Raw genomic sequence first — 23473 nt, 5'->3', positions numbered from 1 at the left:
CCTGATGCATTTGAGTGGATGTTGTGGCAGCAGCAGGGCAATAAATGAGTTCCCTTAGGACCTTGGTCATGGCTACAGAAGGAAGTGAAGAAGATGGAAATACATTTGGAAGTGACTGTCAGACTTGATTATGTATCACATGGTAGCATACAACCATGCTTCTCCATCAGGCAATCCAGAAGCAGATGACCTAACTAATATTAGATGGCTGCAAGATGTGGCAACTGAAAATATGACTGGTTTGGCAGGCCCCAGGGAGAGGAAGCTCTTTAGCCCACAGCAAAGCAATTGGGGCTCTCACCAAGATACTCATGTGTATGTGACTTTTGCTCTTCTGCCTGTGCCATGAAGCAGCTATAGCCAAGTCTTCAGGTGACTGGGTGGGTAACTCAAGGTTGGCCATGTGCACAACAGTGGCAGGTTGACTTCATTGGGCCCTTGCTCCCATCAGAAGGCTACAGGCACTGCAGGCACATGCACAGAATGACTATGGGCATACGCTTGCAGAAGGGCCGCACAGAAGGCAACCAGGCATTGTTTTCAAGTGCTTGGCACCATGTGTGGCCATGGACCCCTCAGGACATAGACAAGGACAAGGGACCACACTTTGCTGACCACATGGCACAAGAATGGCCTCAGAATTTGAACGTATATTGGCATTTTCAGTTACCTAATAACCCAGCTGCAACAGGATCAATTGCATAAATGAATGGCCTACTAAAACGGCAACTAAACATGGAGGACGGATCCTCGGCAGTGTGTACCAAGTGACTAAGTAAGGATGGTCATCAGGACCATCAATGAACGTGACTGCAGCACACGCTCCAGTGCCTCCTTGATGTTAATACAAGAATCTGATGACATCATCTGGATCCAAATGATTATGCTTAAGAAGGACACCTGCACTTCACAAATGGAAACACGGGATAAGTTGCTGTTGCCACTGCCACAGTGAGCCCATATAATCTCTTGGCTATGGGAATAGCAAATGGGGATTTGATGGTGTGAGGAAAGGAACTAGAACAAGACAAAAGCAGAAAAAATTACCAATCCAAGATCTTTTATCCCTGGAGGAGAATATGTCATTTCATTATGGGCTTCCCCACCAAAGCCACAGGGTTCACTGGAACAAGAAATATGTTTTGTAAATCTGGGGATGAGTCACAGGCTGGTTCTATTCTCATTCAGAATTATCAGTTTGCTTATATATTGTTGAATATTCAAGATCTGCCTGTTTTAACACCTGCTAAAAATGTCTTACATTTCATCCTTAGAGCTAATATATTTGCATAATGGACAAGTATCCTCAGAATGCCAGACATATAATAAAATGCCTCTGACCTCCTACACTGGTCTTTCAGCTACCTTGGTGAAATGGAAGTGACTGTTAAGCTGAAATAACATATACCACCAGGCAGCTGGCAAAATGCCCTATAGACTTGAACTTGAATTTACTCTTCTTTGTCTTCCACTTGTATGGGAACAAATGGACATGGCCAAGCCTTTCTGTGGTATACTCTGATTGACAGGTTGGGGTGGCTAAGTGAATGAATATGAAAGGGGAATTTTCTCTCTGTATAGAAAAAAAATGGCTTCAATACCTCTCTACTCTCTGTAAATATAGGTTGGACCCCTTTCAATCAGCATCATTTAGCCATTATACTCAGACGCTGACTATTTAAGATGGCAAAGTTGAACAACATGTGAGGAACATATCCCTCCCCTTGGGGGCAGTTATGGACATGTGACACCTACAGGTGGCCATACCTGCCTTATAACTGGATTGGCCAATGCACTTAGAAAAGATTTTATATACTTCCCACTTTATCTACAATCCCTACTAATTAGGACTTTATAAAAACTAAACATAATATAACTTGAGCTGCCTGGTGGCTTTACCCACTTATTATACCTTCTCCTGAAGCAAAAAGCATTAACATTGAGTTCCAAGTTGAAGCATTAGCTAAGCATGCTGCTGCTGCCTTAAATACTACTCACAGAGCCAAAACCTTGCTTAATAAAGAAACCACCCAAACATGGAAGGTGGTGATTCAAAATAAAAGGGCATTGGTTATGTTGGCCAAAGCACAGGGAGGTGCCTGTATCCTTATAAATACTGAATGTTATGCATACACCCCTCATGATGATCATAACATTTCTTTGGCTCTACATAAATTGCAAACCCATATTACTGCTGTAGGTAAACTTAGTCCTAATCCTGTCTCTGCTTGGTTACAGTCTCTTCCCCCCACCTGGAGATATGTTGTTCTCCGTCCACTTGCTCTTAGAGCAGAGCTGCTCATATTCTGTTGCTCTTTGTATGAATATTGTGGGATTTGGCTACACTGTAACATCCTTTTGTGCCACTCGAGGGATACTATGGAAGATAAGTGGAAGATTTTTAAGTACATCTTACATGGGAGATGGAATATACCATCTTTAAAGAAAAGGGGAAGCAGTAAAATACCATGACTCTGAATGCATCCGTTTGTTCCAAAAGTCTAGCTAAGTCAATGAATCAGTGAGAGCAAGCCAGGGTTGGAAGGTCCAAATATATTATCTTGAAGAACACTGGCATTCTCTTATGCACACTGTGAACTAGAGTAAGTTAGTGCTACCTATAGAAAACAACTTTCCTGCATGCACACTATGACAGCCGCTCCTTGGGATGCTGGTCAGACAAGCAAACAAAGGAGGCTAACGCTAATGACCGCTGCTGCAGCCCAACATATGAAACCTTCTCTCAAGGATGAAGTTGGGACACTGTGTAAAGGATACATGTCACTTGTCCAGTTAACCACCACTGGACAAAACACTGGAAGGAGTCACTCCTTAGCAAAGGACCTTGAGGGGCAGAGGTGCTATCTGTCTATCACCATTGAACTCTTCTTAGAGCAGCTGTTGATCTCTGTACACTTCCCCAATAAATCCCATGCCTCACAGGCTATCTCTGGATACTTCCTCTGGCCTGTCTGCAACCTACCTCACTGTTCTGGCACAACTGGGCTGTGGCGATGACAGGAAGAAAGTAAGGATAGAAGGTTGGCGGCATGTAACGGTTCTTATTAGAAAACAATGGCTTAGGTATAACAAGTATGTGGCAAGGTGAACCAGCTTGGCAAAGGTGGACTTTAGTCCAATTACACAAGACGGAATGGCCAGGCACAGCTGTTCTCCCAGAGACTTGGGAGGCTGAGTCAGGAGAATCATAAGTTCAAGGCCAGCCTCAGCAATTTAGTAAGACAAAAAATATAAAAAATTAAAACAAAAACAAAAATAAATAAAAAAGGCTGGGGATGTAGCTCAGTGGTGGATCACCCTTAGGTTCCATCTCAAATGCCACAAAGAAGGAAGAAGGAAGGAAGGAAGGAAGGAAGGAAGGAAGGAAGGAAGGAAGGAAGGAAGGAAGGAAGGAAGGAAGAACGGAAGGAAGGAAAGGAGGGAGGGAGGGAGGGAGGAAGGGAGGGAAGAAAAAAGATGGAATGGATTCCCCTTTGAGCAACTGAAAACCTGGAACCCAAGTTGAGGTGAGAGTAGATTTGGGAATCTTCAGCTTAGAGGTGCTAGTCCTCCTGGGACAAGGATGTAGGAGAAAAATGGTGGCCCAAGAATCACAGTGTTCAAGTGATCCTTCCATCTGGGACCAAAAAAAGGGGAAATAGAGCCCAGGCAACCAGAGATATAAGGAGAGGACCAAGGATGTGTGAATTTATGGAAATCAAGGAAGATGAATTTCAAGGTATCTGTATCAGTGACATCTGTGTCACAAAGAGGTGAGAGGAGAGGATATTGCTGTTTGGGGGGGGGGGGTTGTTTGTTTGTTTTGTGGTTGGTTTCATTTGTTTTTTGAGCACTTTCTACAGACAATAGTCTTGAAGCAATTTAGAAGAAAGGGAACAAGAAAATTCCAGTCTGATGAGGATATCTGCGGGGGACAGTAGTGAAGTTTGGTGAGGACTCTCAGGATGGCCAAGGCGAGACAGGTGTGGATGTTGAAGAGCAGGTTTTCTGCATGGCCTGTCCTGGGTGAGAGTCCCCTAGGAGCACATTCCTCCCTGTCTATCAGTGGACACAATAGCTCTGGTCAGCCATTTAGCCCATTCCCTCCTCCTGATGTCGGATGTTTTTATGAAGCAGTCATGACTTGTGTACTTTACGATGCATAAAGATGAATGAGAAACACCTTTACTATGCCGGAGAAATAAAGTTTATTGGGAATTAAATGAAGTAGCCTCCCTGCATTCCAGAGAAGGAAGGAAAGCAGGAAGAGGCAGAACGTACAGGAATCACCCTAAGTAATACCTGGAGCCCAGATTACTGGGAGCTGAACAAGTCTCAACACCAAGGAGTTTTCCAGACCTTGGGAGCTGATGACGTGAGCGTAAAGCATGGCCTGGTCTAGAAATCACAGTTGGCATGGTGAGGTTTCTCAACGGCCACTGAGCCCTGGCAAAAGGACCTGGGGATGGTTCCTGTACTCGACTTAAATGGCTCCACTGACGTCTTCAAAGGGGATGCAAGTTGTTCAATTAAGAGCAACACTTCTGAGAGCTGCCACAGGGTCCACAGGAGTTGCCAGTCGCATTAGTGGTAGCACATGGGTTGCAGGGGAGGCTGGGGGGACAGAGAGGTTTAGAATGGATGGGGGAGGAGAGAGAACCCTAAATTGCACATATTGCCTTGGTCGTAATGAGACAACCTATGATTTCTCAGTGGTTGGAATTAGAATGGAATTTTGATTGATACCAAATCCTTCTCCCTTTCCCAAAATACCATATGCAGGGTCAGAAAATTGTTCTTTTGAATATACTATCTCATGCTCTTGAGCTCTCATGGAATTGAACACAATCTACCTTAGGTAACAAATATTGTTTTAACAGGCAATCTCCCGGCCACAACCTCTGCATTAGTAGCCCCCAGTGGCAGGAGCCATTCCCTTGGCCTTTGCCTGTGCACATCGGTTGCATAGAAGACGATGAATGCACATTGTTTAGGCAACCATGTGTGTGCCCCCGGTGTCTGACACTCCCACCATACCCATCATCCCAGAAAACCTTCTCCCATACGCACTTGCAGTCCTGGCTGTCCAGCAGGCCCCGGTACGTGTTGATCTCACACTCCAGCCGGGCCCGGACGTCCAGCAGCACTTGGTACTCCTGGTTCTGACGCTCCAGGTCAGCCCGGATCTCAGCCAGCTGGGACTCCACGTTGGTGATCATGCACTGCACCTGGGACAGCTGGGAGCTGTAGCGGGCCTCGCTCTCTGTCAGCGTGTTTTCCAGAGAGTTCCTCTGTGGTGGGGAAGATAAAGGGGTGTCAGAGAGCTGCCCCCCTTTAAGGGATATCTCTATGGGCTTGCAGAGTCACCAGCTCCAAGGGCTAAGGAGAGTTTGTGGCCCACAGGTGACTCTGCCTCCCCAATTTTGCAATACACACCAGGTTGTGCTGGGCCTGCAGCTCGATCTCCAGGGCGTTGACCGTGCGCCTCAGCTCGATGATCTCCGCCTGGTAGGACTGAAGCTGCTCTGAGCTGGACACCACCTGCTTGTTCAGCTCCTCAGTCTGAAACACCCAAGGGGAGGAGACAGGATCAGACCCTGCCCTAAGGGCCCTGGGGCCTTGGGTCCTGAGTGGTCAGGTGCTCGGATGCCCACCTGGGTGGTGAACCACTCCTCCACTTCCCTGCGGTTGGTTTCCACCAGGGCCTCGTACTGACTCCTGGTCTCATTGAGCACTTGGTTCAGGTCCACGGTGGGGGCAGCGTCCACCTCCACGTTGAGGCGGTCTCCAAGCTGGCAGCGCAGGGTGTTGACTTCCTGATGGAGGGGGAGGAAAGATTAAACTCACAGAAATAGAGCTGCTATCTTTCTGCTCTAGGGAAGTGAGTTCAGCCCTGCCAACAAAGCACTAACAGGAATATCCCGATCATTCCAAAGATTGGTGTAGACACTGGGTAGCAATAAGGATTTAGGATCATCCTAAAACATTTCCCAACAAACTGAAAGGAATTCACACCTCCTGGGAGACTAATTTCCTGGCATATGCAAGTCCTCCCTCATTTCTCATCACATCTCTGTAGGCACCGTGTGCCCAGCGTACCCCAACGTACCCTTCTCCACCACTTCTGGGTCTTTGCTCAGCCTCTTCTCTCAGGTCAGAACACCCCTTCGTTGCACTCCTCCTTGCATCTGGGAAGAGTTCTCTGTCTCCTCTCTGGCATACTAGCTTGTGCATGCTTGTGTACCTCTCATAGAGAACTTGCTTCATTCTGCCTTCACCACTATATTAACATGGCTGTCTGTCTGCTCTAGACTGTGAGCTCTTTAAAGAGAGAAGCCATGACTTCTTCTTTTCTTTTTTTTCCCCTATTCTCTCCCCACCACCACACCAAATCCAAGCCCTAACAATGACCAACTTCAATCAATGGATGCCATTCCTCAATATCTCCAACACCTGCCCAACCTGCACCTGGATGCCTGAGAATTCACAGCTCTCTTCACTTTGTGATGTGGATACAGCTTCATCCTTTTATGAACCAACTTTGAGTTCTTCAGGAATGGGTTCCATGCCAGGGAGTCTGACGGTTACTACCATCTGATTCCCAATACGAAAGGCTCAGCTCTGAAGCTCTGAAGGTGGCTTTTTAAAAAAATTTTTCATACCTCCTCATGGTTCCTCTTGAGGGACAGCAGCTCCTCCTTCAGGGACTCCACCTGGGCCTCCAGGTCAGACTTGCACAGGGTCAGCTCATCCAGGATCCTGCGCAGGCTATTGATGTCCGACTCCACCAGCTGCCGCAGGGACCGCTCCGTCTCGTACCTGTGCACACAGATCAGAGTGGGAGGAGAAGCCAGGCAAGAAGCCTGCCTTCCTCTCTGGCATCTTTTTTTGGATAGGATTGGCCAAGATCTTCTTGAACCTACACAGTTCTCTGCCCCTTTTCTTCCATGTCTCCTTCATGCTACACGTGCATAGACCAGAAAAGGCTCTTGATTCAAACTAACACCAGGAGGTGCCCACAGGGCCCACAGGATGGAGTCTCTCCCTCTGTTCTCAATTTTGTTGGCTAAAATATGATCAAATCGATCCATTCCCAGAAAACAATTAATTTCAATCTCTGAATTTGGGGGTTTATGAAACCCTTCCAGAAAGATCAATACTGGTTGAGCATTCCAAATCAGAAAATCCAAAAATCTGAAACGCTCAAAGATCCAAAATGTGTTGAGCAATGATGTGACACCACTGTGGAAAACTCCACACCTGATCTTGTGACAAATCAGTCAAAACTGTAGTGCACCAGAGATAGTGTATAAAATTACCTTGGGGCTATGTATATTTTTTTTGTGTGTAAAACATCTATAAATGTTGTGTTTAGATGTAAGTTCCAATCCCAAGATATCTCATTATGTACTTGCAAATATTCCAACATTTTTTAAAATCCAAAATCTGAAACATATCTGGTCCCAAACGTTTCAGATAAGAGATACCCAACCTGTATCTACTGAAGGGCCGGCAGCCCTTCAGTGTGGATTTCTATTTGAAACTGACTTTACTTAACTAGACTGAGGGGGAGAAATAAAAAGAAAGAGATGGCTTTCTCATCCCTTCTGGGCAACATTAGGCTCATGGGGCCATGGAGTAGCTGTGGGGCCCTGGAGGTCATCTAGTCCAAAAAGGCTCAACATACTTGGTTCTGAAGTCGTCAGAGGCCAGCTTGGCATTGTCAATGTTCACCATCAGTTTGGAGTTCTCAGACTTGGCACACAGAATCTGAAAAAAGTTGGTTCTAATGTGAGGTCCACTTGAACTTGAGGATATCTCACTAGTTCCAAGACAGGCAGCTGCTTCTGGGCCCCCACCTGGCTCTGCCCCTCACCTTCTGCTGGAGCTCCTCAATGGTCCGGAAGTAGGACTGGTAGCTGGGGCACACCAAGGGGTCCTGCTGCTGCTTCCGCTCCTGGATGCGGGCCTCCAGCTCCGCGTTCTCCCTCTCCAGCTGGCGCACCTTCTCCAGGTAGCTGGCCAGCCGGTCGTTCAGGAACTGCATGGTCTCCTTCTCGCTGCCGTTGAAGGAGCCCTCACAGAACCAGTTGCAGTTGCCCACGTTGGCGGGGATGTTGCAGGCCCCGGGCAGGGTGCAGCCATGGCAGCTGGGGGGCACGCAGGGCCGGGAGGAGCAGCTGCTGCGGCAGCTCACGTTGGACAGGCAGCAGTTGTACGGCATGGTGCTTGGGTTTGGAGAGGTGGCGGAAGAGCAGAGAGCTGCTGGAGGTAGATGTGGGTGAGGTTTGAGTCTCTCCTTCCTCCATGGTCCTTTTATACCCTTAATAGTGGGTGGGGGCTTGACCAAATGCTTCAGCTAATTTTTCTTCAAAATATGCTAGTTAGTTGCTTCCAAAGAGTCCCCCCTCCTCCTATAAAATGATTCCATTCAGCTTGTGTCACACCAGGCTCTTCCTGGGTGCCAGTGGTTGATGAAATCAGAGTTTCAGCAGAAGACTTCAAAGGAGGCAGAATCATTCCAGCCCCAAAAGGCTTACCCCATTACTCAGAGGGAAGGACGGACTGCCAAGGACATGGGGTGGAGTCGTTGGGGAATCACAGATTCCTGTCCTTTGAGGTCCTGCCATGGCACTGCCTGGAATGAAAGCTGTGGGTGAACACTCTTTCAGGAAGCTGTCTCCTCCCAAATCTACCCACTTCTCAGCATTCACTTCAACGGTCCTTACAGCGAACACTCACCCTGTATTAGCTCTATGGCTCCTGATTCTTGCTATTGGTTGGGACTTAGGGCATTGGACAGTTCATGGAGAGATTGAAAACAATTATGCATTTGTGGTTGGGAAATAAGTAAAATGGAAACTGGCTTGATGGATGGGAATCGTACTAAAGGGAAATTAACCCATTATAGACTACAACCTATATACGGGCTGGTCCTCAGGGTGGCGCTCTTGGGAGACTATGGAACCTTAAAGAGGTAGGGCGGTGGGACGGGTAGGGGTGTCTCTGATGTTGGGTGAAAATAGCTTAAGGGAAACATGGGGGAGGCACCAAGTTCAGCCTGATGCCCTTTTTTTTTTTTTTTTTTGGTGATAAAGTTTCAGTGGAACACAGCCACACCTACTTAGGTGTGGTTGATGGCTGCTTTCCTGCTTTCCCTGGTCTGAGTTCATACACAAGTGCCCTGAGATTGAAGTCCCTTATCTTGGTGGTCCAAGAAGTCCTATAAGCCTTTTCCCACCTGTCCTATCTCCTCAACCCCACATGTTCATTCCTTAGAAAAACACGGGGAGGTGGAGGGGTGAGGGGTGAGTGGAAGGAGTATGGCTCTTAAGAGCGAGGGTTCAGGCAGCAATGTTGAAGGATAAAGACGAAGCATTAGGTTTTAGATTCACCAAGAAAGGACAACGAGAATGAGCTTCCAGAGCTATGCATGATGACCTTATCACAAAGTCTGGAAATTTCTATTGCCTGACTCCTAGACTGATGCTCCTTTTGGAAAGTATCAGCACCCCTAGAGGAGTGGCAGTGCCACCTGAGATGGTCCTGGCTCACAGTGCGCATGAGAGGCAGCTTGACTCTGTCTTCCCTAAGAAGTAGACCTGTCTCACCAGGTGCAATTGCGGCACACACCTATAGTCCCAGCAGCTCAGGAATCTACGACAGGAAGATCATAAGTTCACAGCCAGCCTCAGCAAAAGTGAGGCACTAAGCAACTCAGTGAGACCCTGTCTCTAAATAAAATACAAAATAGGGCTGGGGATGTGGCTCAGTGGTTGACTGCCCCTGAGTTCAATCCTGGTTCCAAAAGAAGAAGAAGGAGGAGGAGACCTTACTCTGATAAGCATGTTGCTATCGCCTCTTTATCATTGCATTGAGAAAAAAGGTCTCAAAGAAACAATCTAATTTACATATACATATCATTGCCCTTTGATTCTTCCATATCCTGCAGAACTTCCCAATTGCCCAGTTATGAGTCTTTAGAGAGAAGCCTTCCTCACCTCACCTTCTTTTCCTATCACACTTTCTGCATAGAAATTAAGCCCTGGTTCAGAAAGAAGTCCCAAAAGACTATTTGTGGAAGATAATGTAAGTCATTTAAATAAGAATGCATCCAGATTTCAAAGGCATTGTGAGAGGAGCAGAAAAATCAAACCTTGATTTTGTTCTTTGAGTCTTCCTTTTATTTTTTTACTCTGGTTAAAGATCTCTGAATTTTGTTTTTCTTTTTTTAAAAACCAACTCTTAGTTTCTCTATCAGCTTTCTGCTACTATAACAAAATACCTGAGTCATCAACTTATCGAGAGAAAGGTTTATTTCAGCTTACAGCATTAGAGGTTCCAGTCCATGATCAAATGGCCCCATCATTTTGAGCCTATCCTGAGGCAGCACATTAGAGTGAAAGCACATGGAGGAGCAAAACCACTCACATCATGAGCCAGGGAGCAAAAAAGAGAGAAAGGAAAATAGGCTAGGATCACACAATCCCTCTATGAGGGCACACAATCCCTCTATGAGGGCTCACATTCCCAATGACCTAAACAGCTCCCACTAGGCCCCACCTCTTAAAGGTTCTATATCCCAATAACACTACCCTAGAGACCAAGCCTTTTAACACTTTGGGCTTTGGGGGGCACTCAACATCCAAACTTCAGCATTTTTATTGCTTTTCTACTGTTTAGTTTTGTTTATTTCTGCTCTAATCTTTATTATTTCCTTTCTTCTGCTAACTTTGAAATTAGTTTATTCTTTTTCTAGTTCCTTGAAGTATATGTAAATTAGATTGTTTCTCTGAGATCTTTCTTCTTAATGCAGGTATTTATCAGTGTAAACTTCCCTCAGTACGGCTTTTACTGCATCCCACAAATGGGGTATGTTGTGTTTTCGTCTTTATTTTTCTCAACATATTTTCTAATTTTCCTTTTAAGTTCTTCTTTGACTTGTTGGTTACTCCTGGGTATGTTGTTTAATTTTCACGTATTTGTGAATTTTCCAGATTTCCTTCTGCTGTTATAGTTTTGTTCCATTGTGGTTGGAAACGATGCTTGATATGTGATTTGAATCTTAAATTTATTAAGACTCATTTTGTACTGTCACATATATCTAAAAGGAACAAATAAAATTTTTTAAAAGACTCGTTTTGTGGCCTAACGTGTGATCTGTGCTAGGGAATGTTCTACATGCACTTGAGAAGAAGGTGTATTCTGTTCCTCTTGGACAGAATGTTCTATATAGACATTTGCTAGTTCTGTTTGTTCTTTAGTGCAAAAGTTCAAATCCATTATTTCCTTATTGGTTTTCTATCTTAATGTTCTACCCATTATTGAAAGTGGGATTTTTTTAAGTATCCTACCATTACTGTATGTTTGTTTATTTATCCCTAGTCCTGACAATGCATGCTTTGTGTTTAGGTTCTCCAATGATGGGTACACATAGACTTCTAATTGTTATATCTTCCTGATAAATTTTTCATCGTTATATAATGTTCTTTGTCTCTTATGAAATTTTCAACTTGAAGCCTAACAGTCTTATGCTAGTATAGCCACCTTCTCTCTTTTGATTACCATCTGCAAGGAATATCTTTTTTTCCATACCTCACTTTCAGTCTGTATTTGTCTTTAGACCTAAAGTCAGTCTCTTGTAGACAGCATAGACAGTGTAGATGGATCTTGGCTTGGTTTTATCCATTTGATTACATTTTTAATCGGAGGGTTATTCATTTACACTTAAAGTAGTTATTGAAATAAGTGCTGGAGAAGATGTGGAGGAAAAGGAACAGTTTTACACCGTTGGTGGAATTGTAAATTAGTACAACCACTTTGGAAATGATTATGGAGGTTCCTTAAAAGATAAGGCATGGAACCACCATATGACCCAACTATACCAACTCTTTGGTATTTATCCTAAAGGATGAAAGTCATCATACTGCAGTGATACATACATGCATACATGTGCGTGTTTACTGCAGCACAATTCACAACAGCCAAACTATAGAACCAGACTAGGTATCTATCAATAGATAATTGGATAAAGAAAATATGGTATATATACTCAATGGAATTTTCTTCAGTCATAATTTCATTTTTCTTTATGACCCAAGAAAATTCCATTGTGTATATAAACCACATTTTCTTTATCCAATTATCTATTGATGGATACCTAGTCTGGTTCTATAAATTGGCTGTTGTTAATTGTGCTGCTGTAAACACGCACATGTAATGCAATGTTCTTTACCAAAAATGGTTATTGGTGGGCTCTCTAGTTCCCAACAGGTTACACCCATTTCCGGAGCTACTGTGAGGGATCTTCCTAGTAGAGCAGAGATAAAGGTCTTGTGCCTTGAGCAATCTACTGTGTGGGAGAGCCTCAGATAGTTCCCAAGTTTAAACCTAAAATCTCCCTGGCTGCCATACCAAGAGAAGACCCTCAAGTAATTCTCGGGTAGCTTCCTGCATTCCCTCACTGCAGAAAAGCTGGTAGCTGGGAATTTCCTTCTAGGCATATGGCACTGTGCTGGGATAAAAGATACCAAGAAGAGGTGTCTTGAATCTTTCTACCAGCTTTAGTCTGGCTTGTTTCATTCACCTAAGAGCCTCTTAATCAGTTACTGTATTTCTCACAAAGAGAATTGATCTGTGAATTGGTGCATCCATGGGAGCAAAGAAGACCTAGGGCTTCCTATTCCACCTGATTGCTGGCATCACTTCCCAGAAAACACATTAGAAGTTAAGTAATTCACATTCCAAGGATAGGAATCCAGAGAAGTCAGTTCCCCCTTTTTTTTTTTTTTTTTTTTGAGTCTTGTTTTCCTCATCTTTAAAAGATTTTAATTAAAGTAAGTAAGAATGCTGCCTAACTGCCAGATTTTTGTGAGGGTTGAGTAAGATGGTATTTGTGAACATAGTTGGGGGATGGAGTACTGACAATAATTTCTGTAAGCTTCATCCTTCCTATTGCCATCCCAGATGGTTCAGATAAAGAATCTGGGAAAAGTCTACTTTGTTAAGCAGACACCCACGCCCATTGCCCATGTTCACTCAGTGGTATCAAATCTCACTTGCCCTGTAAGCACTAGGGACACAGAACTGTATTCATGGATTAACAAAAAAAAAAAAAACTGCAAATGTTGACATCAGGAATAGGAAGTTCACAGACGACTATCATCTTCTAGCTTCTGTGCTAAATTCCTGATCTTATGGGTTTAGTCACCTAATTCGGGGTGGTTCTTGAAGAGCACAATTCTCTAGGTGGAGTCATATTGCCACCAAGGCCTCCTTTCTGTTACTGGCATTGAAATGGGCTATACTCATCCTCTAGGAATCCCCAGCCTTACAGCTCTGTGCAAGTATTTGTAAAAATGATGCTGGTAGTATTGATGATGAGGATGACGATGATGAGGAGGATGATGAGGGTGCGGCCATTTCCTGAATCCTCATTATGTGCCAAACAAGGTAATAAGCAAAAAGATACAAAAGGATCAACACATTTTTCATTTAATTCTCCCAGCATCACTGTGAGGTTGCCTTATTATTCCCATTACAGATAACAAAAAAAAAAATTGGAAAAGTATCCGAATTTGCCTAACATAGAGTCAATGCGTAGTGGGGCTAGGATTTGAACAACTCAGGTATCTCTGACTTCTGAGACGGAACACTGAAACGCAGTGCAAAAATCTTATATTTGGCAGCATTTTCTCTGAGTTAGTGAGGGGAAGGAAATCTTGGATTCATTACTTTCCATTGCCCTTTCACTTTATAATTTTCCCTTCTTGTCCCTTCTGTGGTCCCATACTCTACTCCTTCCACACCCCATCAGTCTTCCAAGGGCCTCTCTGCTCAAGCCACCTAGCTAATCTCTATGATACTTTCCTAAATTAAAAACAAGTTTCTGAAGAATCTCCATACTCAACAGGGAAACAGCCATCCTTCTGCACGATTGGTTGATATGTCCATGTTAGAAATTAGGTTGTCTTTTCTAAGCCTCTAAGCAAATGAAAACATACAACACATGAGCTAAGGTAATTTAGAACCTGCAAGAAAGCCTACCTGCCTAAACCTAAACAATTAACCTTGTAAAAGTTCACTTGAGAACTAAGTTCTTTGATTCTTTGGAAGCGATGAATTCCAAAACTAGAAGGACGGGAATTGACGGAGGAGAGAACTAAGGCTCAGACAGCAAGGAAACACAAATATCAACCCATAACTTTCTAGTCAGTCTGCTAGGTACCTTCCTGCATAGTGTTCCATCCTGACCCCAAACCCTGGTGTTCAGATTCTGTTCTTGTCACTGTGTATAGAGATCAAGTATCTGAGACATCGGGAGGAAACTTAACTTGTCCAAAACTGACACACTTAAATAGACTCGGGTCTCCGGGGACCATCATACCACTTGCGAGTTAGAGAGACGAGACCCTAACCTAGGCCAGGGTGTGGCCAAGCACAGGAACTGGGAGAACACACAGAGAGGGATCATGGATTCCAATGCTGCTCTGAGCACACAGATGAGAAGACACACCCAGGTTTCCTGCACAGTGCAGTCAACGGGGGGATTAAAAGTGACAAATCCCACAGGCTTGTGATAAGGCATGACTCCTGGAAATAATGGGATGGGCTTTTTAAAAGGAAAATACTGAGCATTCTTGGGCAGCCCTGCTGTTCTTCCTGAAGATGCTGACGGCAGCCTCTGGCCTCAAAGAACTCAGATGATGGCTTTGATCCCAGATGGAAGGACAGAAAAAAATGCCTTTGCCCTGTGCTATAGTAAATATAAAATCTGTTGGGAAACAGAAAGTAAAAGAATCAGGAAAAAAAATATTCAGATGATAAGCTGGGGGAAAATAAAACATTCAAGAGTGATGGGCAAGTGAACAGCCCAAGAGCCCCCCACCAAAAAAAAAAAAAAAAAGGCACCAAAGAGCTCTGGAATTACCAGGCATTGGATTCAGCAATAATTTCCTAAGATACAACACCGAACGCCCAAGCAACAAAAGAAAAAAAATAAATAAAATGACTTTCATCAAAATTAAAAACCTTTTATGCATCAAAGGACCCTACTGAGAGAGTAAAAAGGAAAATCACATACTAGAAAAAATATCTGCAAATCCTATATCTAATGGGGATCATCAGATTTATGAAGAATCCCTACAACTCAACATTAAAAAAAAAAACTGTCAATGCAACTTAAAAATGGGCAAAGGATTTGAAGAGACATTTCTTCCAAAGATATACAAATAGCCAATAAGCACATGTAAAAGATGCTCAGCATCATTAATCATCAGGGAAATGCAAACAAAACCATTATAATAACCATTAAGATGGTTATTATTTAAAAAACAAACAGAAAATAACAAGAGTTGGCAAGGATGGGGAGAAATCGGGACCTTGTGCATTTCTAGGAAAAATTTTAAGTGGCATAACCACCGTGGGATAGATAGAATTTCAACTCATTTTAGACGTAGATTAAAGGCATCAAAGCCTAAAATCATCTGTGCAGTAGGAATTCAACAGGTATTGGCTGAATTGAATGGAGAAAGGCCAAAGTATCAACTGAAGAGTTGATGGGGTCTCTGAGACCCAAAGCCAGGGAGGGAGGAAGAGCAGCTGGTGACCCAGGTGATACCATCTACACACACAGGGGAGAGGAGGAGGTGCTGGACATGGCAAGAAAAGCCAGGGGGGGGTCCCTTCACAGGGTGCTGCTGGGACTGCCTGGTCCAGAATCATGCAGCACTGAACCCAAAGCTCCTACTGGGAAAAGACAAATTTTCCAGAGCCTCTTTCCAGTTCCCAGCTCAGGACTCTAGCAATTTTGGGAAATGCCAGGTCAAGAGGAAAATCCAGGGATGGTCAAGTGGAGATACAGGTGGCAGCACCCTGCCCTGCTTTCTGCTGGCCTCTCTGCCTCATTCCTGGGTCCCCGGCACCAGGCCAGACATGCCTGCTTGCCAGGCATGGAATGGCTCTTGTCTCCAAGAGTCAGGCCATTGTGTGGTCTTTCAAGTGGCTTTTTATAGAGTCCCCAATTGATGCTGACAGTGGCAATGAATGCATACCAAAGAGAAAGGCATCTGCTTTGCTGTGAAAATTGCCTTTATTGGGTTACAAGGAAGGGCTGCTGGCACTTCAGAGGGTTCTCTGAGCAAGCAAAGGAAGAAACAGACCCTGATGGCGGGTCTGGAGTAGGCTGGAGTGGCTGGAGGCTTTGGGTGAGTTTCTTGTGCCTCCCTGGGGCAGCGCCAGTCTTTCCACTGTGTTTTCAGGCCCTTTCTCTGGAAGGAACCAGAGCCAGGTCAACGCTCTGGAGCCCCAGGCCCGTGTCCTTGCCCCTTTGGCTTTGCAGGATTCTAGCGCACGAAGGAGTTGCAGGGTCCACAGCGGGAGCGCGGGACACAAGGTGTGCAAGGGGCAGGGGGCGCGCAGGGAGTGCAGGGATTGGCAACGCACGGCCCGATGGGCTTGCCGCACGCGTTGGTTGTGGCGCAGGGGTTGCAGGGAAGCCTAGAGACAAAGAATGACAAGGTAAATTGAGGGGGATGTAAAAATCACATACCAGAGAGACCCCAAGAGTGGAACACCTATCAGGACCCTGCCTGGCCTAGAACAGAGAAGGCCTACCTCGCACTGCGGCACATTATCAAATTGCTAACGCTCTCCCTATCACAGAGCGCCAAAAGCACTGAATAGAAACCCTGAAACTCTGACTTCTACCCCACGTTGGTCCATTCCCAGCTGGTGACCTTGGGCAAGTCACATATAGAATGGGGAGAATATTGGCCAGGGGTTAAATTATAAGGCCAGATAGGATAGTGTATTGAGAGGTCCCCTCTATGCAATACAGTATTGTAGACAGTAAGACATCATTGATCACATATCAGGCGATCAAATATACTATCATAGTAGAATACAAAGAATTGGTTGTATAATTTCCATATGTACATCAAATAATTCTTGCTTCCAAACTATTTGATGTTGTTAATGATGGCCATAACGTGTTTTCTGGGTTCTGTCTGAGCATGCCTGGAATGAAGGCATGGTTTCCTTCCCAAGGTAAGTAATCTTTGGAGAGTGCCGCGGAGTAGTGTACTCATGAGTGGGGCTTCATCAAACACCTCCAGCTGTTACTCACTTGCAGTCCTCGCTCTCCAGGAGGCCCCGGTACGTGTTGATCTCACACTCCAGCCGGGCCCGGACGTCCAGCAGCACCTGGTACTCCTGGTTCTGACGCTCCAGGTCAGCCCGGATCTCGGCCAGCTGGGACTCCACGTTGGTGATCATGCACTGCACCTGGGACAGCTGGGAACTATACCGGGCCTCGCTCTCTGTCAGTGTGTTTTCTAGAGAATTCCTCTGTAGTGGGGAAGATAAAGGGGTGTCAGAGAGCTGCTCCCCTTTAAGGAGCTTCTCCATGGGCTTGCAGAGTCACCAGCTTCAAGGGTTAAGGAGAGTGTGGACCACAGGTGAGTCTGCCTCCCCGACTTCACACTGCTCACCAGCTGGTCTGAACAATACACACCAGGTTGTGCTGGGCCTGCAGCTCGATCTCCAGGGCGTTGACCGTGCGCCTCAGCTCAATGATCTCCGCCTGGTAGGACTGAAGCTGCTCTGAGCTGGACACCACCTGCTTGTTTAGCTCCTCAGTCTGAAACACCCAAGGGGAGGAGACAGGATCAGACCCTGCCCTAAGGGCCCTGGGGCCTTGGGTCCTGAGTGGTCAGGTGCTCGGATGCCCACCTGGGTGGTGAACCACTCCTCCACTTCCCTGCGGTTGGTCTCCACCAGGGCCTCGTACTGACACCTGGTCTCATTGAGCACTTGGTTCAGGTCCACAGTGGGGGCAGCGTCCACCTCCACGTTGAGGCGGTCTCCAAGCTGGCAGCGCAGGGTGTTGACTTCCTGTGGATGCAAAAAATGTAAGAGTTACTGTCCTCAATGATTGGACTCTCAGAGATGGCATTGCTTGTTGATGCCCTGTTAGTCTATTTTTTCAGAAAGAAAACTGAGCAAAGCAGTCTGTGACAGCTCTAGGCAAGATGGTCTGCATGTGGCCCAGCACCTCCTCACTGTGGCCATGCTATGGGACTTGACTCCAAAAAGAATTCCCAAGGATTTACTTGGATATCACTGAAGGATGCACACTTTCCCAGATTGGCTGTGAGGACGCCAGAATACAAAACTTTGGTGTACCATCTCAGATTGCATATCCAATAAATGGCCCCTCTAAAGAGACAGAAAGTGTCCCCACTCCTTCTTCACCATGACTTAGGAAATGTGGAGACCCACAATCTCAGTCATATTTTGTTTGTTTGATTGTTTGGCCTTTGAGGGAGAAATAAAAATGACTTTGCACTAATAACAGTAATACCAGGACTAGTTCCACAACTTGGTGACCAATTACCAGCAAATGGAAATGCTCTAGAAAGAAATGGTGCAGGGGGTTGGAGTGAAAGGTGTATCCTTTTTGGGGACATGCACAGGTTTTATCTCTCCAATTCTTCTTTCCTCATAAGGCTTTTTTTTTTCAAACAAAATTCATACAGACATCCTGAGCCTTATATTGGTTCTGCACCAAATTCCTAAAGCCACCCTCTTGAGACTGAGTCAGGTTTCTTGATCTCACATTTCTGGCCTCACCTCTTCGTGGTTCCTCTTGAGACAGAGCAGCTCCTCCTTCAGGGACTCCACCTGGGCCTCCAGGTCAGACTTGCACAGGGTCAGCTCGTCCAGGATCCTGCGCAGGCCGTTGATGTCGGACTCCACCAGCTGCCGCAGGGACAGCTCCGTCTCAAACCTGCAGGAGGATAGGGGCAGATCAGCAACTGGCAGATCTTCAAGACTCAAAAGAACGATCCTTGGTAATCTCATTGGCTTGGTCTTCCCTCTTTCTGAAATGAGTAGACCCAGGAAACAGAGAGTTCTGGAGGCTCCATGGAGACCCACCATTGGCCTCTATTTCTGTGATTCCTTTACGTGGTTCCCTCCCATCCTCTGCACAACTAACGGGGTTGACCAGTTGTTCAGTAAAGCTATGGAAATCCCATTTAAAGAGAGGTTAAACAGAAGTAAAGGAAACAAGTGTGAACTCACTTGGTCCTGAAGTCATCGGCAGCCAGCTTGGCGTTGTCGATCTCCACCACCAGCTTGGAGTTCTCAGACTTGGTGCACAGGATCTGGGGAGGAGAGATCGCTTAGTGAGGATGGGAAGTCAGGACCCAACCACCAACTTCTTTAGAATGGCTTAAAGAGACATTTTGAAGGTAAGAATCATGGCAGCCAAGAAGCAAGAAACACTTCTCTACCCGAGATGGAGGATCACAGTCATCCTTCCTTGCTTACAGATGACAGCCAGCCCCCTCACCTTCTGCTGGAGCTCCTCAATGGTCCGGAAGTAGGACTGGTAGCTGGGGCACACCAAAGGGTCCTGCTGCTGGTTCCGCTCCTGGATGCGGGCCTCCAGCTCCGCGTTCTCCCTCTCCAGCTGGCGCACCTTCTCCAGGTAGCTGGCCAGCCGGTCGTTCAGGAACTGCATGGTCTCCTTCTCGCTGCCGTTGAAGGAGCCCTCACAGAACCAGTTGCAGTTGCCCACGTTGGCGGGGATGTTGCAGGCCCCGGGCAGGGTGCAGCCATGGCAGCTGGGGGGCACGCAGGGCCGGGAGGAGCAGCTGCTGCGGCAGCTCACGTTGGACAGGCAGCAGTTGTAAGGCATGGTGCTGGGAGGGTGCGAGGTGCCCGGCTGAAGACAGAATGCAAGGCGAGCCACAGCGCTGTGGGTCTCCTTTCCCCGGATGGGCCTTTATACCCCCTCCACGGAGGGTGTGGACACAGTATGTAATGTCTTTTTTCTTTGTACTTCTTCATTGGTTTTAGACGCCCTTTCCTTCAGTCTGTTATTTGCCTTCCTCAGAAGAGTCCCTTGTCCCATAAAATTCTTTACTTGGGCTTCTTGCTAAGTCAGGACTCTTCTTCAGGCAGTACACCCATGAAATCAGAGTTCTGTGGGAGATCTTCAAAGAGGTCACATGTCCAGCCCTCATTAATTGGGTGTTGGTGCATGCAATGTCATTCTTTTGTGTCACGTGATCCTGCAGGTCCATAATCAACCTCATGTCCTGGCCCACCCAGCATTTCCAGAGAGAGACAGATTGGTTTGAGGAAGAAGTGGCATTAACTGTCAGCAGTAGACTCTCTCCCTGTCTGCTCTGTGAGAAGGATCTTTAAATGAGGCAGCATACATTCAGGGATGGATGTTTGAGGCGAATGATTAGGATTGATTTGGACAATGGTTAAAAAGGTCCAACGGCTTTGTGTTTTGTAGTGCCACATAATGTCCCCTGCTGTCACATAAGAGAATTGTAGAGGAAATAATTTTATAAGTTGAGGCTTTGATAATTGGTTTGAGAACAGGGAAGTTTCTGGAGAAAGAGATCATTTTGAAAGAAGGATGAAAAATACGAGTTGAAAGATCCATGCAAATGCACTTGAACTCACTAGGAAATGTATCTGGAGGCTGATGGGAAAGCAATAAGGTAGTGTTCATCAAACGCTTTCACCGGGTATCCACTGTGTCAGAACAGAGCAAGTGGGGATATTAGAAATGTCAGGAGATAGCCCTAAGGGCCCTCCATAGGCATAAAATCAGTTCATCTTAAAATTTCACTAGTTCCATAATACGTCCACATTGGCTTGAACATTAAAAATCACTTAAATTTGCAGTTAAACTTTGTCATCTTTTGCCCAACTCTCTAAGTGAAATGGCTATACCAGGAACGTGTGCCCAATTCTGTCCTGGGCATCCTTCCTCCAGCCCTGCTGCTTTACACACAACCTATTCAAAGGTGTTAAAGCACCGTAGGAGGACTGTGGTTATGTCACTGAATCCAAGGCCCGGACACAGGAGAGACGTCTCTGAGACACCCCACAAGTAGGGGATCTGGGAAAGCAAGTTGAAGTCACTTGGATTGATTTAGGAGGTGAAGGGCGCCACCAGAAGATGCAAGGAAAAGGTAGTCAGAGTTGGGAATAGATACAAGTTGCATAAGTACAGGCACTTCCAGGTACCACCTGCAGGTAGCAGCATCCCAGCCTCCTCTGTGGCTTTGGCGGCTAGCCAGAACTGCCATTTACGATGACTTATTGGAGTCTTTCTCCCCATTGAGTTTTCATGGCTCAGCTTGAGTCTCAGATAAAAGGTCCTTCGTCTACACTCCCCAAGACCATTATCACCACTTATTATAATGCCATCCAGATGAAAAGCCCCACAGCATCACAAAGAAGCCCTAGACTTGTAATAAAATCAAATTTTCTTTGTTTTCTTCCAAGACAATTAAAGGGGGAGAAATAGGCGGGTCTGGAGTCAGGTATCACACAGACACACAGACACTTTGTGCTAGGCAGAAGCAGTCAACAGGGAGCTTCTGTCTCCTTTCATCTGGGATTGGGATGTAGGGAAAGATGACTGCTTCCAAAGATGAGCACTCCCTGTGGGGACCAGCATAGGCCTCCTGCTTTCCGACTCTTGCCAACCTACTCCAAAGTGCTGGCCTCCTGATAGGCGCTATTTCCTCAACACTCTTCTTCCCACCCAGGGAGGCTTTACCCTGAGCGGAGACTAAATGCCAGCAATGTCCTGCAACCTCTTTGGTCTTATCCACGGATCGGCCAGGGTTGCTTCACGGAGTCTTGAAGGAGAGAATAACAGAGGAGCATGTTTAGGTTCTAAGGATGAGAAGATTCAAGAACCAGGTTAGCAGAAAAAGCAAATGCAGAATTCCCGACGATGCAGAGAGATTGGAGAAATGGAGAGATGTGGAGACAAGGAGCAGTGTGTTTAATAAAAGGGATAAGAACACAAGGAAAAGAAGCAAGAAGGAAACCTCAGGAGTCGGACTGTCACAGAGAGCCCATCTTCAGATGGGCTAACCTGGAGAAGGCAAAGTTGAGAGGTAGCCAAAGCAAGCCGAGTTGGTGGAGAGAGGCGCAGCCCACCCTGCTGAACGTCCTGTGGAATAGAAATGGAGAGGAATCATGGATGATCTCCAGCTTCCGAGGTCTCTGAAAGAAGCACCATTGTTCTGAGGTGTCCAGAGCAGAGCATCATCCCCATGATCCAGACAGATTTGTTTGCGGCAGACAACGTGTCCACACTGTCTGTGCCCAGGCAATGCAAGGTCAAAAAGGAGCAACACCATGTATTCCTGAATGAGCCACGAGTATGGAGAGGAGAAAGAAGAAAGGACTGAAATAGTCAGACCCACACTGGCTCTGGGTCATGGCCAACCGGCAGCCACACCAAAGCTGCAGGGAGAAACAGGTGACCCCAGTTGCCTGCCCCTCTGACTTGGAGATGCTTCCTTTCCCTGTTGGCTGCCCTGCAGAAGGTGAAATGGCACAAGAATTCTGGATGGAAGCCGCAGACAGACCAGCTGGTGAGTAAACACAAGGCTGCTGTCTGTCTCTTGTCAATCTCACATCTTTCTTGCAGAATTTGCAAAATATAGAAAGGCTTGAGTGAATTTGCTTCTTAAATTAGTAGGGGAAATGGGACTCGCCTGGGTTGTAAGGTCTCCAAAAATTCACACAGCTTAAGAGTGGACTTTATGTACTTTCTTGATTTCCAAATTGGAATATTTGCAAATTTTACTCATCCCAAGAAAAACTGAGCTGTCAATGGATAGTCAAACCCACATTTCTTTATCTAGCTCAGTTTAATTCAAAATACATTTATTAGATATCTTCTGTATGCTGGACACAGAACTAAACCAAAACAGTAAAGGATTATCTGTTTATGAACAATTCGGGCGAATGTGAGTTCCAAAAATAAATGAGAAATGGGAAGAAGGTAAGAGGATGAGTTATTTGAAAGATGTGAAATGGACATTTGGAAATATGTTTTATCTAACATAATTAGAAAATGGCACATATGATATTAAGGGCAGCATTGTGTTTGATACAATCCCAGGGACAGGAAATGGTATGAGTGGGGTACGCCTCCCAGGAGCTCTGACCTGTTGAGCAGGTGGATACACATAATAGGGCCCTTTACCCTCTAAAGTTTCTTTCCTCTATTCTCTGCACCCTACTTCTCACCCCTGCTCCTGCCCCAAGCTCCAGTCAGGCCACTTCAATCCTGTCCATGATTATCTTCCATAGGGTGAAGAGAGGAAGCCACTTCACATTATTTACCAGTTTCTCAAAAGAGATTTATTTGTGCTTCACTGACTAGGTGATTCATAGGTAGGGCTCAAAGAACTGCTTTCATTAGAATCCTAATCCCTTGAAGAATCTTGTCTTCACTCAGTCCTAGGAATTGGTTATTTTGATGTTTGGTTCTTGTTGCCTTGGAGACCACAGGCTGGGCAGGGGTGATGGCCTCACATCAGCCCTGTGGCTGTCCCATAGGTAATCTTTTAAGAAGGGACCGAAGCTTTTGGCAGGGACAAGTGAGAAACCATTCCAGGGGGGTGGTGTGGGGCAGAGA

The 23473-nt window shown here is 45.8% G+C and overlaps 2 protein-coding genes across 2 annotated transcripts; both read right to left on the bottom strand.

The window, feature by feature from the left end:
• Positions 1-4196: 4196 nt before the first annotated feature.
• On the bottom strand, positions 4197-8286 carry Krt34 (keratin 34). Its single transcript, XM_046442650.2, has 7 exons — positions 7877-8286; positions 7688-7770; positions 6663-6819; positions 5655-5816; positions 5437-5562; positions 5071-5291; positions 4197-4614 (listed from the first exon to the last, which is right to left on the bottom strand). The coding sequence occupies exons 1-7, from the start codon at positions 8222-8224 to the stop codon at positions 4530-4532; spliced, it is 1182 nt and encodes a 393-aa protein (XP_046298606.1). The 5' UTR covers positions 8225-8286; the 3' UTR covers positions 4197-4529.
• Positions 8287-16073: 7787 nt separating this feature from the next.
• LOC124091576 (keratin, type I cuticular Ha1) lies at positions 16074-19769 on the bottom strand. Its single transcript, XM_046442649.2, has 7 exons — positions 19355-19769; positions 19084-19166; positions 18631-18787; positions 17731-17892; positions 17513-17638; positions 17126-17346; positions 16074-16497 (listed from the first exon to the last, which is right to left on the bottom strand). The coding sequence occupies exons 1-7, from the start codon at positions 19700-19702 to the stop codon at positions 16344-16346; spliced, it is 1251 nt and encodes a 416-aa protein (XP_046298605.1). The 5' UTR covers positions 19703-19769; the 3' UTR covers positions 16074-16343.
• Between the last annotated feature and the right edge of the window lie 3704 nt (positions 19770-23473).

The sequence above is a fragment of the Marmota monax genome, unplaced genomic scaffold (assembly GCF_021218885.2).
Source record: "Marmota monax isolate L192 unplaced genomic scaffold, Marmota_monax_Labrador192_F-V1.1 WCK01_AAM20220418_F8-fsc00205, whole genome shotgun sequence".
NCBI classification, from domain to species: Eukaryota; Metazoa; Chordata; class Mammalia; order Rodentia; family Sciuridae; genus Marmota; species Marmota monax.
Note: the sequence above shows the minus strand (reverse complement) of the source record. Positions and strands in the feature narration are given on the sequence as shown.

Coding starts and splice junctions, on each gene's coding strand:
- Krt34 (XM_046442650.2), bottom strand. CDS start 8,224: ATGCCGTACAACTGCTGCCTGTCCAACGTGAGCTGCCGCAGCAGCTGC. Junction 6,820..7,687: donor TCTGACGACTTCAGAACCAA/GTATGTTGAGCC, acceptor CTGTGTGCACAG/GTACGAGACGGAGCGGTCCC. Junction 5,292..5,436: donor TGCAGGCCCAGCACAACCTG/GTGTGTATTGCA, acceptor TCCCCACCACAG/AGGAACTCTCTGGAAAACAC.
- LOC124091576 (XM_046442649.2), bottom strand. CDS start 19,702: ATGCCTTACAACTGCTGCCTGTCCAACGTGAGCTGCCGCAGCAGCTGC. Junction 17,639..17,730: donor AGGAGTGGTTCACCACCCAG/GTGGGCATCCGA, acceptor TGGGTGTTTCAG/ACTGAGGAGCTAAACAAGCA. Junction 16,498..17,125: donor CTGGAGAGCGAGGACTGCAA/GTGAGTAACAGC, acceptor CTTTGTCTCTAG/GCTTCCCTGCAACCCCTGCG.